Genomic DNA, 21360 nt, shown 5'->3' with positions numbered 1-21360 from the left:
AAGCACCCATGTCAATATCGCGCCGCTTGAATTCGTCTATCAGCCTCTTCTGCAATTCTGCCTTATTACCTGATTTTGGTAGCTCCAACTTACTCAATTCTTTCTTGAGTTGTTCAACTTCTAGTTCCTCAAACTTCATGCTTATTATTTTGTAATCCCACTTCTGACACCAATTGTTACGTTTTAACCTTTTCAAAACGTTTGGTTTATTTCCTTTAAATAAACCGGATACTCTGATTGCAAATAAAAGCCGTTTTGTAGTTTAAAAGTTGTAACAACTCTTTATTTATTCAAAATGTACAACAACCACAGAATTAAATAGCCACTCAATGTTTTTTATACACGTTTATAAATTCTCAGAATTACAGATACAATTTATAATGTACACGAATTTACTTGAAAAACACAACACACTTTAACGCACTAAGTTGATGTTTATTCGAAAAGCGTCTCTGATAAACTCACTAACGACTGCAACCTCTGCTACTATTTATAACACTGCCATCTGCACTCTAGATTTCTCTTTAACTGTCTAGAGGTTTCTAATACATACGCCACCTGTGGTGTACTTTCTACAATGTTATTTTATTTAATAATGTCCACAGATATGTTACAGTTTTACAGCACTGTTATTTGAAAGCATTATGCTACTTTTAAATCAGCCGTTAAAATCGTTATATTTGAATTCAAGTACAATTTCGTAACAATATGTATATACATACATATGTACTAATTATTATAAAATATAATAATGCATCCACAACAAAGGTGAAGGGTATATAAGATTCGGCATAGCCGAGTATAGCACTCTTACTTTTTTTTAATAAAAATAGTATTTGAATACATATAATCGCGGCTAAATTTTATATATAACGTGCTATATTACAGCTAAAGGGTTTCCGTTGTCATTTTTGGGTACATAGTTAAAATCCTTTTCATAGTTCAAAATCAGTGTTAATATAAATTTATTTAATACATATACATATTCCCCCTTCGAAAAATTTATAACACATACTGGCATACCTAAACACGGGCGTCAATCGTTTTTTATTTAGTTGTCAAGTTGTCTCATGCCCATACAATTTGTATATATAATAACGCGGCGGCTACGCTATGGCAACGCTTTACAATTGGAAAATCCAATTTTGACAGCGCATTTAATAGTGAAGTTAGTTGCAAATCACAACAAATGTAAACAAATAAATAAAGAAGGAGAAACAAATAAGCAAAATAAAATATATTTGTTATTAGAAAATGGAGGTAAGTGTAAATATTTAAAATAGTATACATTAGGCTGGGTCGATTTTTTTTCATAAAAAATCATATAGCAGAAACGCATTCTACGGAAAATTCTAAGAAATTTTCCCCAAGAAACCATAATTCTAATATCAAATCCTATCTTGCGCATTTCGACTTTTATCCAATAAAAAACTATTAAAAAAATGATATATACTGAAATATCATTGGATAAAAGTCGAAATGCGCAAGATAGGATTTCATTTTAGACCTATGGTTTCTTGAGGAAACTTTCTAAGAATTTTCCGTAGATTGCGTTTTTGCTATACGATTTTTTACTTTTTTATCGTCCATAAAATTCGACCCGGCCTAGTATACATATATTATTTTCTTTTATATTTATATATGTATTTTATATTATCAGAAATATGGTTATTGTCTAAATAATCGGGGTTGTTATATTTATTTTTTTGATAACCCTGTTTTTGTTGTTTGACGTTGCTTTGCCGCTGTTGTTTAGGTATGGCATCTCAGCGTTAAAGCTAAGCGGAAAAAATGTTCCGTCTTACGCTTTTGTTTAGGTAGGCCAGATACATACGTAGTTTATCTAGAAACTTCAAAAAAATGCATTGAATTTTGAGCTTTAAATTTATAATTTTAAAATGGCTAAATTCAAACATGATTTCTTTTTACGTATGTGAACGAATTAATTAATCTTTGTGTAAATTAGTGTAGTGTATAGTTAACACCCAGCCAACTATAATTCACTTAGATTTATGGACTAATCCAGTAGAAGTAGGACAATTTATTGGTCTGGACCTCGGATTGGAAAATTGTATTGTTTTATCTGTTACAACAAAATCCATGCTGATGAATTTATATACTGCATGTCATACTTATATGCATGAGAATTATGTTGGAGGGTATACCAAATATTTATGCTCTTTTAGAGGCTGTAGATGTATGAATATCTTCAGGAAATTAAATAAAGAAGAAGTTCATTAATGTAAGGACCCTAAATGTAAATCCTAATTTATAATGATACACTATATGCATGAATACAGACGTCAGTATCAGTATTATTTGAACATTTTGTGGTTGCACTTACCAACATATCGTTTTAATGTTTTCATTGATGGTGATGTTCTCCTGGCTTTCCTGATTCTTGTTCGGCTTTAAAAATACCATTGTTTCCTTATAACGGTTGGCGCAGACTTCAAATTCTCTTTTAGCCATCTCGGAGCAAGGAGCGTGCTTCAGGTATTCTGCCACAAAGATAATGAAAGAAATCCGGTAAATGATACAAAATGCCAACAAAAAATACATTCATTTATTTCAATGCACAAAACAATGAATGCTATATTGTGATATTTTATGTTTGTTTGTATATGCGAGTGCGACTGTGAATGTGTAGGCGCAAATTGTGTTAGTATGTACATTAGGGTGGATCGATTTGTATGAACACAAATTTTTCGATATTGTGTCATTGATTTTTCGATAGCTTTTGGCATAAGGAAAAAAATGTCCACTACGAAATATCAAAAAAATCATTTTCGATGCTGATTTATTGTTTTTTTTTAAATATTTAAGGCAATATTTAAAAAATAAATTAAATCAGCCGATTGTTTTTTATTACTTAATAAAAAAAACCTTAAAAATAAAAGTTGAGAGAAATTCAGTTTTTTTTTTTACTTTTCTTGAAATTTGGAAATTTTGTTCCCCATGCCAAAAGCTATTGAAAAATCGACTTCTAAATCGGCATTACGTTTTTATGGAATTACTATCCGTTGGACAAAATATTCCCGCATACATTAAATACGAACAATGTAGCTGCATGCATTGTAGTTTACTCAATATAAATATCATTAAAAAGTAAAACCCTAATGTATAAATTTGTCTGTGAGTTAAATTTCTATGTATAAACTTTTCCGGATATATTTGGTTTTGTGTGTGTGTGTATGTGTATGTGTTTTTGTGAATGTGTATACATTTGGTCATAACAAAGAAAATCGAATACGTATCCGAAATATTTGGTTGTCCACGCACAACAGAAATCAAAATTATAGCCCATAAATAGATTTTCATTAGTAAAACCTGTATCTCTAAAGATTTTCATATTTATTATGTTATATGTTTTGTAACTCAGTATTTTACAATTTAATAAAGACATGAAGCAAGTTTGAACCAAATACAAATTTGGACATTTCCTCATTAGGGTTCCTAATTTTCCGGACTTTTTTCCTTCCCGGGAGGAAATTAAAAAATCGTTTCATTCCCGGGAATTTTTTAACACTAAATTAAACCAAAAACCAGAAAAATGTTTTCGATTAAATTGACTTATAATTTTACTAGGGTTTTAAAAGAAGTATAAAATAACTGTATTTGGTTGTTGGTCTAGCCTTTATAAGGGTTTCTGATTTAATAGTGGCATTTGATCGGTATTGTCACAGTCGTAGTTTTCATCAGTATGAAATCAATAAATTCATTGTTTAATTAAAAAACTTAAGAATTTCGACTGTGTTAAATCTACAAAAAATGCGTAGTTAGAGAAATTTTTCAAATCTGATTGTAGATAAAGAAATTTGAACCACTATTATTTTCTCTAAATATGAATAATGATAATTGAATATCCCTAGAATATGTAATGTTAGGCATCTTAATAATTCGTTTAAGAGCATAAACTTTAAATTTAATTCATTGTTAATAACCAAATTTTTCTGCTATTTCTATAGTAATACTTCTTTGCCAATTGACTATCTGTTGTTAGAACCGAACAAATCTATGGATATAATAGAATAATAATTTGGCCATCGAAACGTATCTGAATATAGTAACTTTTAGAAGAAAACTTATGAATAAATTCCCGAAAATTCCCAACAAACATTTCCCCAAAATTAACAAAAAAATATTCCCGGGAAATTTTTCCCGCGTATGAACCCTAGTCCTCATGTAAATGCTTAAATGCCCCACAAACTATGCTATCTGTGCATTTGATATTGGCTAGGGTGATCGGCGCGGTTTTTAATAACTGGTTTAACCGGTTTTTTTGGTTAAGTCGGTTTAGGTTTTTTTGAAAAGCTCACATTACGAATATTGAAGAAACTGGGTTTTTCTCCTCGAATAGCCGGTTTTTTCTAAAAGTGTGTTTTTATGAGTTATATATAACTATATATATATACACTATAGTGTATTGAAAACTTTAAAAATCAAAAAAAAACTTGTTTAACAAAAATACTCCAACTATTTTAGAAGACTTTTTATATCTAGAAAAATGTCACAAGCGATCTGGAAAGCTTAAAAACTTACTCAATGCTTTGTTAACTACATGTACGTCCTACAAGTACACTGAGTGAAAGATCATTTTCAATGTTTAGCTTTATAAAAACAAAGGAAACAAATCGATATACTCCAAAGCATTTAAACTGTGTTTTATTGCTAAGGTCTTCAAATATTTGTCGTTAACGATCTTCGGGTCAAATTTAATCCGAATAGAAAATATATGTTTTTTCTATTTTTTTTAAACCTAACGTAGTTGTTGACTTTTGAAATTACATAAAAGTCGTAAAATATTAACCACTCACTTTAGCAAAAAAACTCAATTTTAATTTCAAAATGTGCCAAATTTGACCTGAATATCTTATGAAGGATAAGAAAACAATAGCTTTGGTACAAGGGGAATCCCAGTTTTCATACAAATATAATATTCAGCAAGTATGATGAAAAGAGACGGATATATGTTAGTGCTACCAAAGCTCTGAAAACATTTAACTTAATTGTGCGTAACAAAAATTTAAGATTTTAGCTCCAGGTGAAATTTGACCCAATGACCTTAAGTGCAAATTTTTGTTTTTTGCAGATTTTTTTTCTAAAACGTAGTTGTTGATTTTTGAAATTAAATAAAATCCATAAAATAACAAATATATCAACCACTCACTTTAAAAAAAATTCAATTTTAATATCGAAACGGGTCGAATTTGACCCGAATACCTTGTGAACGTTAAAAGAAGTAATCAAAATTAGAATTAAAAAGTATTTAAGCGTTTTAAAAAGGCTTATTTTTTGTAATTAGAATACATGTATATTCTTTATCATAAGTATGAGATCTTTAATATTGTTGTTTTCTTCTTATTTCTAGGCGTTTTAATATTTTGCCAAAAAACCGCTTAACCGGTTATTATAAAATAACTGAAACCGAAACCTGTTTATATTAAATTGCAATTTTTCGAAGAAACCGAAAACCTGTTTCTAAAAAATGTCGAAGAATCGATCACCCTTGTATTGGCATATTGACTAGCCATTAGCATTTGTTAAACGTAATTAGATGGCATTTTACTCAAAAAAATGGACATTGCAAACTTTGCATAGTTTTATATGGAAAACAAATCAAAATATCAAAAATTTGTTTTTATTTTCCATATTTTTTTTTTTTTTAAAGCAATGCAATACCTACAAATTCTGGCTTTAATTTAATTTTTATTTGCATTGAAAACCGAAACAAATTTTGATATTTTGTTTTTAATTTCCATATAAACCTCACTTGGCGCCGGGTTGTGGTAAATTATTCCTGCTTTCAAATAGCGCATAATTTCTTCCAGATGTCTATTAGCATAATAATCTTAAACTCAATTATTTCGAAATGGCAAACAAATTATACACTATTGTTTTATTAAGGTGACAATGTCAAGTGAACCAACTTTTGAAATCGATGTCTTCCGGTCGGTTAGTTCAATTGGATAGTATTCAGATACAATTTTTCAACAAGATCGTTCGAGAACTCTCTGAGTTAGAAAATTTGACATTTTGACCAAGCAGGTTTTTTTATCTCATCCATGTAACTTATTACCAGGGAAACCAAAATATGCAAATGCATGTTTTTACTGGTGAGTCTAATGTGCAGATGGATAAGATATTTATACATTTCAGAACTATTTAAGAATTTTGGCATCGATTAGTTAGTGCATATTTTTGCATATTTTACCATTAAATGCATATTTTTGCATATATTTGGTTTAAGATCATATTTATGTTATATTTTTGCGTTTTTAGAGCATATTTTACTGTTTAATAGCATATTTTGACTTTATCAAAAACAAATTTTGTCTTACTTATTTTTCGCTGTAGTGCTACAGGTTTTTACTTCCTTTGTTTAAAATTCAAAATTGAAAAATAGATGGCTTTTTTCTAATATAAAATAAGCACTATTTTAATAATAATTTATTGCAATAATAACCTTAATTGAAGAATTGCCTTTATATTTATATAAAACTAGCTGTCCCGGCAAACGTTGTTCTGCCATAGCTCACACAAAGTTTGAAGACTCCCACTATAATAGTACTCCAGATATGCATTAATAAATGTTTACTTTGTATGGGAGGTGCCATGCCCATTGTTCCTATATAGGTCAATTGTGAATCTAAACCACTCAAACACACACAATAAATTTCGTCGAAATCGGCTCAGCCGTTAAGGAGGAGTTAAGTTACTAACAGAATTACAGAAGAATTATATATATAAAGATAAAGATATCATCAAAAAATAGCTCTCGAGGCCTTTTCATAACTTAAGTTCCTATTGTTTTTATGTTGTATTTATTTTTGTAATACTTGTTTTAGTTCTTGTTATTTTTGTTTATTTTATATTACTTTTCCTATTTAGAAATGAATTGTAATGATTTTTTAAATAAAAGTATATTTTTTAGTTAAAAATTATGTAAAAGTTTGTTTTTTAGAGCATATTTTTTAAATTTTAAGAGCATATTTTAACGTTTTTACTGCATATTTAAAGCGCTTAAAACGATTTTTTTAGAGCATATTTCCGGTTTCCCTGCTTATTACCTTTTGTTCTTAGCAAAATGTGTCCCAAATATTTTAGATAGGGTACTTAAATTGCATAGAAATTTCACTGAAAGGTATCTCAATAAGGATAGCTTCAAAATAGGCTCTTGCGAAATCCCTTTTGAAAGTTCATGTAACATAACATTTCTATAAAAATTATATGTGAACTTTATTGTAAAAATGTTACACATTTAAAGATATTCTTATTTTTATTAGTTTTATAAATTGCTGAATTGTTAGCCACCAGTGTACCATTATCCCACAAGTATTCTTCAATATGTGTGTTTAAATGTTGTACAATGAACATACATTGTACATCATACATACTTGCATACAGACGATATTGTATGCTGTAGTTTTGCCACAGCTGGCTTGCATCGATACAGATAGCAAAAGTGCAATTGAAGAACAATAAATCATGTATTCAGGGTCTTCATTCTCTCAACAAACAGTTGCAAAATACATTTTTTTCAGTCGTTTTTTGTTATATTTAGTTGTTTCCTACAATCATTGAGCAGTTTTATTATTTCTTCTGATTTGTAAATTAGTTTTAAACTTAATAGACACACGAAATCTTTGTCAACGACTTCGAATATGATCGACGGAAAATTAATGTAGGCTATCAGATGCAATTCAAAAGCTTTTCAGGGGAAACAAAAAACGAATTATTCAGGGTTATTCCTGTTCTCACTTTCACCATTCACCTTATTTTTGAAAGCACAATTACAACAATAGTATCTAATTTTCTCAGAATTTCTTATTTGAAATGTTTACACGTAATTTGTTTAACCTTAATTATATAATTTTTGAAATTTTATTTTATATTATATTGTTGTAATTATGCTTTCAAAAATAGGGTGAGAACAGGAATAACAATGATTATCTCTATGAATGACATATAAAATATGAGGAAAAAACCAGGACAACCTCGATTTTTGACCTATATCTGGATTACTAAGTCATTAATATAGACAATATGGATATCTAAGGATAGATATTTCAAAGATCTTTGCGACGACGTATATAAGAGCATAGTAAGTTGGACCTACAATGGGTCAAAATCAGAATTTTATAATCCGATTTTTTAAAAAAAAAATTTAAAATAACAATTCGAAAAAAAATTTCCAAAAAATTTAAAAAACAACTTTGGAAAAAAAATAAATTTTGTTTACCTAAAAATATTTAAAATTTGTATTTTGAAGTATAATTTGGTGAAGGGTATATAAGATTCGGCACAGCCGAATATAGACAGACCTCTTACTTGTTAGTTTTTAAACCGATATATATATATTTTTTTATTTTTTAAGGAAAATAACATTATGGCCCAATTTGGTCAAATAACATCGTAACGCACAACTAAAATATTACGTTATTGCAAGTAATAGACAATAGGTTATGAAATTAGGACAAAATGCTTCTGCGTGTAATTTTAGAAGCTAGTTCACGAAACTTTGCCAGTCGTAGAAACATATGAATTAGTTATTTATCCGTTTCAGACAATTTTAATTTGTTAGTTCATATTTTTGCACACTTTGCTCTTTACAGCATATTTTCGCAAATTTTCGTATGTTTTACTTATAACTGCATATTTTCATTATTATTTTTTATTCTTAATATAGTTTTTTTCTTTAAAAAATCTAATTATTTTGTTAAGGGTCAATGATAAGTGGCTTAAGCTACTTAAAGAAGGAGAATATACGTTAAAATATATTTTCCGTTGACTTAATTTCATTTGATTTGAATTAAATTGGAAATATACACACACAAATGTTTTAAACCTCAAACTTATATGAATATTTTATAATTGGCTTTCGTAAATTTTTAATGAAATAGGACAACGTATTTAAGTTAATCTGTTTTGTTCATCTGTTATATCTAATTTCAACAATTTATAATTGATGTAACTTAAAATTCTTAACATTTTTTACAGAGCTTATCTTTTATCATAGTGATTTTTTGTACAATTTATACAATATAAATAACACAGAGGAACAAAATTGGCATTTTGGTTTGGTGCGGCGGAAAATGTTTTTGATAAAACATGTATGGGACATTTCATAGTCAAAACTATATTTAGTTTTTTTTTTGAGCAGCTCTTGTTTTTAAGATATCGCGGTTTTTATTTTTTTGGTTATTCTGTATTTTTTTTAAATGGAGACTAAAGTTATAAATTCATTTTTCTACTGGTATTCTATACATAATTATCTTTTTTTTGACATCAATTTTGTTTATCTAAATTTTAGGATATATTGGCGATATCGCAAGGATTTTGAAAATTAACTTTATTCAGTTTATAAGTTTGTCCTATGGTAAAAGGGTTCAAAATTTTTTCATTATATACAATAAAAACATATTTGCCTTAAATGTTCAGTGCTAAATTTTTATTTAAAATTTTCATAATGCAGAATTTTATTAAGGATAATGCTAAAAGAGTCAAATTTCAACTTTCCTGAAAGATCAGACAAATATGCCAAATCATCCATTAGAATTGTTATACTCAAAAGAGGCATATGTTTACACAGACCAATCTCATGTAGAAAAAAAATCACATTCTTAGCTGCATTACCCAAAATTTTGAAGAAAAACACCAAAAAATAGGGTATTCAATGAAAATATAAAAACCGCGAAATTTCGAAAACGCGAGCTGACTGGAAAAAAACAAGTACAGTAATTTTGACTTACCTGCACAATCAACTTTACACGATATTTTATGCAGGTAAGTTAAAAATGCAGTTACCTGCTCATTGATGCTGGTAAGTGCATTTACAGTTTACTGCCCAAAAAAGCAGCTAACGGCAAATAATTTACACGAAGCTTTGTGATTTTTCCGTCTAAAAATAACGTCAAATTGATATTTTAGCTACTTTTAAAATTATTAAGAAGTGTACAACATATTTTTTCATTCAAAATCGTATTTTTCTTATTTGTTTTGATTTAATTTTGTATTATGCAGCTAAATTAAATTTTTTTCATGAAAACCAGTTATAGCTTCCAAAAGTATTATGCATTTATCTTAAATGTGCAGGTATGAACAATGCACTTAAATTAACGAATTAAGTTTACATTTCGAGGATTAAGCTTAAATTTCGTGCGAAATGCTACATATAACTTATTGTGAAAAACATTAGACAACCTCATTTTCCATACAAAATAACATAAGCAGCACTTCTTTCGCACGGAATTAAAACAGCTGATCATTTGTTGCATATAAAATAATATGAACAGAGGACTAGGCTTTAACAGAGATATTGATTTCTGCATACTTGAACTAATTTCTGTTATCGATATTTATGCTTATAAATGTTAATGCGCAGTAGTATATTTGCTATATAATTTAAAGAAATTTGTATTGAATTTGATCTCTATGTCGATATTTATTTGCATTTGTTTTTCGGTAGTGGCCCTAACATAAGAGCTATGATGAATTATGGACCTATCTTCATACAATTCGGTACAGCGATTTTTATTCATATGAGGATGAATTGTGACGAATTTCAATTTCAAATAACGATATACATATGTAGAGATTTATGGGTATTTGAGTGATTTTCGGATGTGGACCTTTAGAATTTCACAAAATTCCGTAGATATATACAATTTTGGATCGATATCGGTATTTTTATTTCGAATGTGGTCCTTATATGGGAAATGTTACCATTTCTGGTCCCATCTTCATCCATATAAGGATTACTTGCCAAATTTAAATTTGATAGCAATATGTTTTAATCATTTTGAGCGTATTTAAGTGATTTTCGAAAGTGTTCTTGGCAGGTTGCCAGATTTAAGTTCAGCGTGCCATAAAAATAATAGTTTTCTGTTCGAGGAGTCTTTCAATAATTTGTATTTGTATAGTAATGTTATCTAAAACAATTAAGTTTTTTCACTAAATTAAAAAAAATCGAAAATTATGTATGAGTTATTTATAATGGTGTGCATTAAATGAGGTATATTCATAACTGTAACATTATCTCACCATCTTGAAATTCTCCCTTATTGCACAAATCCCTTATAAATTGGTTAGTGCCATGATACAACTTGTTGAACTGATTTCGCTGCTGTAAATCCATGCAACGTCTCGTGTAGCTTTGTATGCATCGAACACCTTTTCGTAATTCACTGTAAGAAAAAAAGTTTACCAAAAAATTTAAAAAGAGTGCAATAATAACTATAAATATTTATTTCTTACAAATTAAAACAGCCTTAAATAGAGGACCCTTAACCTCACTGTCAGACGTTGTATGGAAATTCGAAATAAAATTTTTTTGGAAATAAATCTGGCATTTCTAAACGGCTGGTCCGATCTGAATTGGGCGTAGCCAAGGAGTATTCGAGTTTAAGTTATTAAAATGGGCTCTACAAATAATCCAGGGGCGGCGCTATGGGGGCTCAAAGTAGTTTTTAAACACGTGCCATTTTTTTGTTTCCCATCTGATTTCAAAGAATTTTATATTTTTGGAATTTTAAAATTTTGCCATACCTTGGTCCGCTTTTTTAAAAATATAGGGCGCACTTTTGGACCGAATGGACTCGAATTTTTTTGTTAGTTAGACAACTAAATTACCAACAACATACAAAAGATTTCAGAGCAATGTCAATTACGAATCCAAAAATAACAGATTTTCAATTTTAAAATTCAAAAAATAGTAAATTTTTGCTGTTTTTTGGACAAAAAGGTGACATAACTCTTTTTTTATTAAAAAACAACTTTCTTTAAGAACATATAACAATTTTATGTTTTTCTATAAAGTTTCTTTATGGAGAACATTTTGCTATATTTCGAACATGTCGGTCCTACGCCCTTTGGAAATTGACCTATTTTTTATCTAAATTTCAAATTTGAGCCACATGTTCTAAAATCCCAAAGCTGGGATCAGAAAACGGAAAGCAGTTTTGGAAAGCCTGATGTGTTCCCTATTTATCCCTAAAGTATTTTCCGAGCCCCGAAGGAAATGTGGACCCTATAGACAAAATTGTAAAAAATACCATTTTTGGGATTTTCGCTCCAATTTTTAGGAATTGCGGGATTCCCTTTGACCTTTTGACAAGTTTTTTTATACCTTGTTATTTAGAATGAGAAACTTAAAAAACGCTGAAAATTTCATTGAGTTTCGTTAATAAATAAAGATTTTATTACATATTCATTGAGTTTCTAAAACTAATAGGAACAATTTGATCCATATTTTTTCCGAGCTATATTTTTTTGTTTAGATAAGATAATTTTTGGTCTTACAAAAAAAATTTCAAGTCAATATCTCAATTAGATTCAAAAATATGCTAACGGTAGTCGGGCTGAAAGCCATCTACATATTATTATTATATATTATATTAGTAGCAGTTTAAGGTAAAATCTGTAAAATAAATCAATTTACTAAGAGTTGGTCATGTATAAAATGTGATTTTTAAAAGGAAAAAAATAAATGTGAATAAGTATGTGAAGCCAGTTACAACAATTTATTATAAAGCTGAAAATATTTGATATCATTGTGTCCATATTTTCTACTGATAAACTCTCGCAATTGTACTAGATATAAGAGACACAAATAAATCTACTTACCTAGATGACAACATAAAATATGAACAATGTACTAAGTAGCAACTATGACATATGTAAGTATGTCCTGTATGTAGGTGTAACTATGTATGTATTATGTATGTGTGTCCATTAGACCTGTCCTCGAATTTGTCTTAAAAGGGTAAAATCTATTTAATTCCACATGAAATAAATCTCCAAAACGTAAATGATACAGATAATTCCCCACAATCCTCCAAATGAAACACCAAACTGAAGTTAATTTAAACTTAAATGACATCAGTAGAAATGATGCAAGGACCCTTTGCAAAATGTTTAATCTTACTTGTTATTAAAAATTTATCAAAAAAAATGTCTTATGAAACTTGAAATGCTTTTATATTTTCTTGAAAAAGTCTTAATTATGATTCATCCATAGGCCCTTCCGAATTTAACCTTTTTTATGGAAATTTTGAATTTAAGTTCTAAAAGCCCAAAGATGAAATTTCAAAAATGGCACAAGTTTTAGTTACAGTAATGTATTTTCTAAATCGTATAATTGTTTCTACCCTTACAATTCCTCTAAAATTAATTCCTTTGTTTTTGACCGAATACATTTGTGATAAAAATCAAACCACATTTGGTCAGAGTTTGTTAAATGACATATTAAAAATGAGGCTTATATGGTATATTAAAAACATATTATATTCCGTTAGGGATTGAGTGCTTTGTGATTTTAGAACAAATAGGCTAAATCAGAAATTTCGACATAAAATAGGTAAAATTTTTAAGGACCTGGGATGGACTCCTATTGAAAATAGCCAACATTCTTTATGTTGGAATAATCTCTACACTACTAGAGTAACTTCGGGTATTGTGGACTATGCGTCTAATGTGGACCAGTGTTTTTTTTTTCAGAAACTATTGAAGGTATGATAAAACTGATTTGTCGTACATTTTACAATTTGTTTGAAACGACAATTGCACATTTGCTTTCATGGGTAATTGATATGTTGGCTTTTTATTCTTGTATTGAAATTAATGCTCGTGCTCAACATTTTTTTCGGTTCAAGTAAGAAACAAAATTTGGTACAGTTACTTGGTAGAATTTAATGTTTAGTTGTTTTATATATTTAAAGTGGACACGTAGTTTTGCATATATTTGGTAAGAACTTAAGCACATTTAGATTATTAGGTAAAAATAATTTTTTACCACTGTAACCCAAGTTCGTGTAATGTGGACCACTTAAATTACTTGATTATGTACTACTGGTCCATATTACCCGACAATAACTATGTACTTTGTAAGCAATCTATCTAAGCCAAGAACGCGATTTTTTAGTTTGTATTAATAAAAATATATTGAAATTAAATTTTTTAATCGTTCATGATTAGCTGGTTCATGAATTTTATGTTTTAAATACTAATCCACATTACCCTCCAACTTTTTTAATGCTGGTTTTTGGGTTCCTTACAATATTTTCACATAAATTTTTAAATTCCGGCCAAAATTTTTTTTTTGGTTTTTTAATTTTTATAAAATTTTAATGGTAAATTTTTCTTAACACTTCAGAATATATAGTGACATTATTATTTTGGCTATAAAGTAACTATATGGTTATTTATAGTACGTATAACTCAATAACTGTAAGAGATAATAACACACGTTTTTAATAGGTTTAATAAAAGGCTGCTAAAATATAATATTAAAATATTTGATTTTAGACAAACGACAAAGAATTTTAAAATGTTGTATGTCTCAGGTACACTACTTTGAGAACCCACAGTTCTGAGGGATATATGGGTTCCAAAAGAGAACTCTAATACTAATTTATTACGCCTATGTGAAATTTGATGCCAATCAGATCAGCCAGTTAGAAAAGGCAGATTTGTTTCCAAAATATTTTGATTCTGACTCACTGTGAAGCGTTATCTTGAAATCAAGAGCCTTCAAAAAATCGAGATTTGCTGAACTTTTTGTAGTATCATCTCCAATTAGTTTTTAATTACATAAAACAAGCTTACATACAGTGGCGGCCAGCTATCTAGGGACAAATATTTGATTTTTTTAATCAACTAAATTTTAAAACGGCATAGGTTTATGAAATTTAGTATTACTATTTTTAGTTGCTCAAAAATGTTTGGAAAAATCTATACAACATATATGGACAAAGATATGTGGAAATATGTTGACCCGCCTCAGAGAACATCCACTGTTAATAACATGATATGCCCGTAAGAAATGGAACTAAAAATACGAAATTTGGTCTGAATATTTTCTAATAATAAAAATATATGTCAAGTTGTAGAAAATCCGTACACAGCTGAATAAAACACACTTGTGTGTTAAAACAGTCCTTTTGAATATATATGGGACATTTCATGTCAAGTGAACCAACTTTTGAAATCGATGTCTTCCGATCGGGAAGTCTTGACTTAAAAAATATTTATTTTGATAGATATCCCACTCGCATCCTACTAAGGGACCAAAATGTTCTTCAAGGAAAATATCTTAGCTTTTTTGTGAGCTAAAAATAAAAAAGGGTACATTTTGAAAAAAAAGTCAACAATTTTTTGATTTTGCGAAAAAAGTCAAAAATTGTATGTTTTGAGTTACAAAATATTTATTTTGATAGATATCCCACTCGCATCCCACTAAGCGACCAAATAGGTGTTCAAGGAAAATATCTAAGCTTTATTTTAATTTTTTAAAAAAAGGGTCCATTTTAAAAAAAGTCAAAAAAGTTTTTGATTTCGGAAAAAAAATATTAAAATTTTTTTATTTTTTCGAAATATTGAAGAAAGAGCTATCTAAACTATTTGGGACACAGTTTGCTAAGAACAATAGGTAATAAGTTATATGGATAAGAAAAAACACCTGCTTGACCAAAATGTCAAACTTTGACCCCCTCTAACTCGGAGAGTTCCCGACCGATCTTGTTGAAAAATTGTGTCTGAATTTCTATCCAATAGAACTACGTTTGTGCAAATTTCAACCCGATGACATCGAATTCAAAAGTTGGTTCACTTGACATGAAATGTCCCATATGTATTTGTATAAATATTGAGAATCACATGGAATATAGCAAACAATTATGTCCCTAATTAGCTGACCACTACTGTATATACAGTTTGGATACATTTTTGTTTTTGCGAACTCTCAAGAATAATTTTTTTTTTGTATTTTAGTTCAATGTTCAAAAAGTACGGAAACTAAATTTTGGACACACTATTATTTTTAATATTAATTTTCATAAAGTTTTGATTTTTTAACTATTTGAGGTCTTATTCATAAAAAATTTTTATTTAATCAAAAGTTTATAAAACAAAAATTCTATACAAAATGTGTTTTATAAAATCATACAGATTATACTTTCTTAATTGTTATTTAAATATATTTTTCTTTTTATCCAAACACAGTACATACAAGTTTGGTCTCATATGTATTATGAAAGGAGTTAGGGTGGCGCATCTAAGTAGATTCAAATGGATTCGATTTTTCCAGAAGTTTGAGATTTATCATAACAAATAAGTTTTTGTTAAATTGATATATACATAATAAAATATTTTGTTTAAAAAGTGAGCATATCTAATATATATTATATATATGCATGTGCCACTGAAAATATTATCACTTTCTGCAATTCCTTATTGTTAAATTAATAAAAGAATTCTTAATGTATACAAACGAAGTTTCTATGCATATATTTATTATAACATACAATTATTGTAATGACAGATAAATTTATCGAATAATCGATTAATGAACTAATGAATTTGTAAGTATTACTATATATATTTATATAATAATACGATACTATTTTAAAGAGGATCCTAAAACAATAAATTATTGGGACAAAATAACACAAAGTTTTTATCCTTAAATTAAAAAATGTAAATCTAAAAAAGATTTATGAAAAATACAGCATTATTTGAAAAATTCGTTAAAAATAAAGTCAATATTTTGAATTTTAATTGTATTTTTTTCTACTTTTTTATTTTTAAATATTATACATATCGCTCATTTGCTGCAACAACGTCATAATTCAAAAAAATTCGTTTCGAGAAAAATGGCTTTGAATAAATTTTTAACAGATCATGCGATTTCAGAAATAAAACCTGATTTAAATAGCAGATGTGAATATCTTTCTAATCTGTATATAACCCAAAGTAAAAATACTTGTCAAATATACGAGAAAACATGAATTTTAATTTTGACGTTTGCAACAAAAAAATACTCTCATACAAAAAATAATTGACTTTTTTTGAAAACTGATAAAACTATATAAAATACTAAAGAACGGCGCATATTTTGTATTACTCAGTTCAAAACACCTGGATTTTGAGTTATGTTGCAGCAAATGAGAGATATGTACAATGTACATTAGGGATATAACTATTGACAATTTTTGCAAATATGCAAATTGGCATAGCATAGTCGAATAGAGCATTAACAAATATAAAAAACCACGGTATTATTTTTTCGCGGTTTTTAATTAGGGAGAGAGTTTAAAATGCTATGCCTTGTTTCGTCAAATAATAGAAAAATAAAAAAAACAGAAATCCAAAAATACAAATAATAACAAATGAAAATTGAGAAATATTTTGTTTATATTTGAAATATACATGATATATTTGCATCAGTGGCTCAAGAGAAGGTGTCGCATTTGGCATTAGACGTGCACGTTTTGTGGCTTGATGCAGTTCAATATAATCGGATTCATTGAAATGATCATTGAGATTTTGTTCAAATGAACATTTACACAAACAACATTTAACACGCATATTTCTTCTTATATTTTTTAAATTGAATTTAAATTACATATTTTTCAATTTAGTTAATTTTTGATGTTTTATTTCAATTGTACTTTTATATTAGTCTGATATAAAATTACGCACATCTATGTATGTATCTCTAAAATTGTTTTAAATTTATGAAATTTAAAATATAACAAAAATATAAAAGTATTTTAATTAATTTTAAATAAAAATACTTGTCATTATTTTGAAATATATGTATAGTTACATCAAGTTAATGTTTTTATTATTTCGAATACTTTTATGATTCTCATTTTAAATTTGCAATAAAATGTATAAAGATTTTTTATATAAATTCTTGTGTGAAATTTATTACAATAACCCCAGTATTTTGAAAGTTCACCTCCATACAAGATTGCAATAATATTTTATTTTTTTTAATTTTGAATTGGCAATGTTTTGTTTATTGAATCAAAAATTAAGTAAAGATGTTAACTAAAACTTGATCGGAATATAATTCTGCGACAGCCGAGGTTTTGGAATATTTTGAATAATGAACTCCCGAGATTTCGGGATTGAAAATTTGGCGGATTTTCCGTCCCGGGAATTCCCGTGGAATGATTTTGTAAATTTAAAAACCACCGAATCGCCACAAACCGAATACTCAAAATAAATGGAAACACTAATATTTGGTATGGTCCTTTGTATTATACATGCAATGTCAAGTGTCAGGCATCAACAAGGATGGATGATACTTTTTTATTCTCACTGAATATTTGTTCAACTGCGACACTTGGCTGATTGTGAGTGAATAATTCATGTTGAGTAACATTCTGTTGGCGCTTGACATTGATGGCAATGTAATCCAACAGCTCAGATACTAATAGTCAATGTTAGTTCGTCTTTTTGTTCTTTTGCTGCATGGACGTTTGCTGAAAGGATCATGAGAACAGAATAACCTACCCATCGACAGCCATACAAGGTGGTTTACAAAACAAACAAACACAAAACTTTAATTTAAGATTCGAATAATAACAGAGATATTATTGATACATTCAGTTTTATCTATGAAAATTATAATGAACATAAAAGTATATGTACATGAATATTAAGTAACTCGCACCAACTTACACATTGCTTTTATTTAAATATTAGGCTGTTCGAAAACATTTTAAAAAAATTGTATATTTTGAATATCATGAATCACAGGGTGAAATAAGTACTGCTATATTAAATATAGTACTGCTATATTAAATATGCTACATCAAATATATTAAATAATAATAAAAGAAAGTCGATTTTGATAAAAATATATGGATTTCAATACCCAGCCGTTTAACAAGTTGTCAATGTATCCCTTATAGACAATAATTTTCACTAATGTCTGATCACTTGGCTGACTTGGTTCTTTGTAGAGCAAAGGGAAGTCAATTGGTTACTTTATACATCTAATATAATCTAGCGTAATGTCAATTGACACTCTGGTGGTTCTAAGTCATCTAGGGTGACGTCATTGTAAACTTTTACTTTGTGCTTTATTTTAGAAAGTAGTTACTTTACCCACCAGAAGTAATCCATTGGAGAGTCAATTCTTACTTGTTTTCTTTTTCTTATTTCCAATAAATATATCAAATGAAAATTTAAGTAACGTAACGCGTCACGTCAGATACAAAGGCTAACAAATAAAGACCGAGTAAAGATTTTTAAATTTTATAATTTGGAAAATAAATTTATATTATTCCAAATCCTACTACAAAAGATTTTATACAAAAGTCTTGCCCATTTCAACTCTTCTGTTTTTGGTAACGTCACTCCTTAGGGTCAATTGTTGCAATATAATTTTCCGACCCTATAAAGTATATATATTCTGGATCCTTATAGATAGCGGAGTCGATTAAGCCATGTCCGTCTGTCTGTTGAAATCAACTTTCCGAAGCCCACAAATAACTTACATACACGATACATACATCAATATCTCCGGAATTCTTCCAGTTGCTATTTAAAATCGACAAAATCGGTCCACAAATGGCTGAGATATAAGATTTTAAATAGCAACCGAGGCGGAAGAATTCCCCATATATTGAAATATGAATCATGTATGTAAGTTATTTGGGTGCTATGGAAAGTTGATTTCAACATACAGACGGACATGGCTATATCGACTTCGCTATCTATATTTTGTGGGGTCGCAAATGAAAAATGTAGAAATTACAAACGGAATAACAAACTTATATATACCCGTGTCACTCATGGCGAAGGTTATAATAATTAGTAAAATCACTAAACACAATAAGGGTACTCATTTAAACTTAAGTTAAGTTTCCCATTTGTGCAAATTTGCGCGACGTGTTTCTAGAGCCCACCTTTTCAATTTTGTGCAAGTTTATACAGAAAAGTTATATTTGATAAAAATGTCAAATAAAAATAAATTTAACAAAAACTTTAAACAAATTTTTTTCAAATTGTATAAATTTTAATTTGAAAAATGTTGAATGAAAGTTAAATCTTTGGAACAAATGGTGGTATACATAGTTTGGAAGATTTTGCTTATGTTCTAGCTATTGTTTAATGTTTTCAGACACAAAGCCATTTAATCTAATCATTCTGTTCCAAAGTTACACAATTTTCACATGCACAAATTTTTTATATTTTTTGATTTTTCTTTCTCATAAATAAATTCAAGTTTGCGAGTCCAAATTGACGCGCCAACTTATTGGAGTTGTGCAAACGAATTTTTGACAGTTCATTTGCGAGAGTGTAAAAATGCACAGATTGCTCAGTTTGCGAGACATTTAACCGTGTACATGTGGTTCAAACATAGTAATTTGTCATTTATTGAAAAAATAAAATTATGTTTGTAGGAATAATTTCAAATGTTTGGAACAACAATGAAATACATTTTACAACTGATGACCATGTAATATTATAATAGGTCTGTTCATTTACTTTCCCAGTAAATACTTGCAACGAGAGAATAAAATTTACAAAATTACTACTCTAATATTAATTAATTAATTATTCACATTTACTCTCTTAAATTCTCAAAAATAGTAAGAAGTAAATGAACGCTTTTCCAGTAACAATTTTTTTATACACACAATTTTCTTATTTTGTTCCTTTTAAAATGAATAAATACTCACATTTTCTTCAATTTTATTGAAAATTCTTTTGTTTTGACATTTTTTCACCACAAAAATAAAATTTTAAATAAATAAACAATAACGCTAAACATATGAAATATAAGCTGTTAACTATTACGAGTTCAAAATAGAACTTGTAATAGTTTGCAACGAGAGAACACTCTTTAAAATTTATGCGCTCTTGATTTTTTCTCTACTTGCGAGTTTTTGAGTTAATGAACGCTTTTCCAGTAACAATTGTTACTAACTAGTAACAACTTTTAGTTATTGAACATAGCTAATATAAAATATAAAATTTTCAAATCAAAAAGGTTTTGTTTAAAATATGATTAAAATTATAATTATGTATTTTATTGTGATAGTCATTTGAGGCAGTTAGGAAAATAATTTGATCGCAATGAAAATGTTGCTATCATGTTTTTTCTCTGCGTGTAGTACTTCTTACCCTCATTAACACGATGTCTGGTTATGTGTTAACTAATAGTTAAACTGACAATTTTCATACAAAAATATTTTTAACCGATAGTATAACTATTTGTTAAGACATAACCAGGCTTCGTTTTATGGGGGGTTAGGCATATTAAAATAATGTTTTAGTATTATTATTAGGTTAGTTCATTAACGAACTAGTTCAATTGAACGATTCCATTATTTGAACTAACTGAACTAGTTCAAATCGTTTGCTCACTTAGTTCAGAATTGAACTATGAACTAAATATTTACGCACTTAACTAAATGGGTGTTTTTGTTGTTTTTCCTGTTTCTTTTTATACGCATTCTGACATAATGCCGAAAAAATAAGAGTCATAATGGATAGAATCCGTTCTCAGTTTAATCAAGGAGCATTTTAGCTCTAATATCTGTTGTTTTAGTTCAGGACAGA

General features: G+C 28.4%; 1 protein-coding gene across 2 annotated transcripts in view; it reads right to left on the bottom strand.

Annotated features, from left to right (window-relative positions):
* Positions 1 to 21360, bottom strand: part of LOC135962032 (uncharacterized) — a 181861-nt gene that overhangs the window by 16810 nt on the left and 143691 nt on the right. For both annotated transcript variants that reach the window (XM_065513758.1, XM_065513760.1), the window contains 2 exons: positions 11044 to 11186; positions 2345 to 2501 (listed from right to left, as the gene is read on the bottom strand). In XM_065513758.1, coding sequence (XP_065369830.1) covers positions 2345 to 2501; positions 11044 to 11186 — 300 coding nt within the window. The remainder of the gene's footprint in view (positions 1 to 2344; positions 2502 to 11043; positions 11187 to 21360) is intronic.

The sequence above is a fragment of the Calliphora vicina genome, chromosome 5 (genome assembly GCF_958450345.1).
Source record: "Calliphora vicina chromosome 5, idCalVici1.1, whole genome shotgun sequence".
In the NCBI taxonomy this organism is placed as follows: domain Eukaryota; kingdom Metazoa; phylum Arthropoda; class Insecta; order Diptera; family Calliphoridae; genus Calliphora; species Calliphora vicina.
The sequence above is the reverse complement of the archived record's forward strand: the minus strand, read 5'-3'. Positions and strand labels throughout refer to the sequence as shown.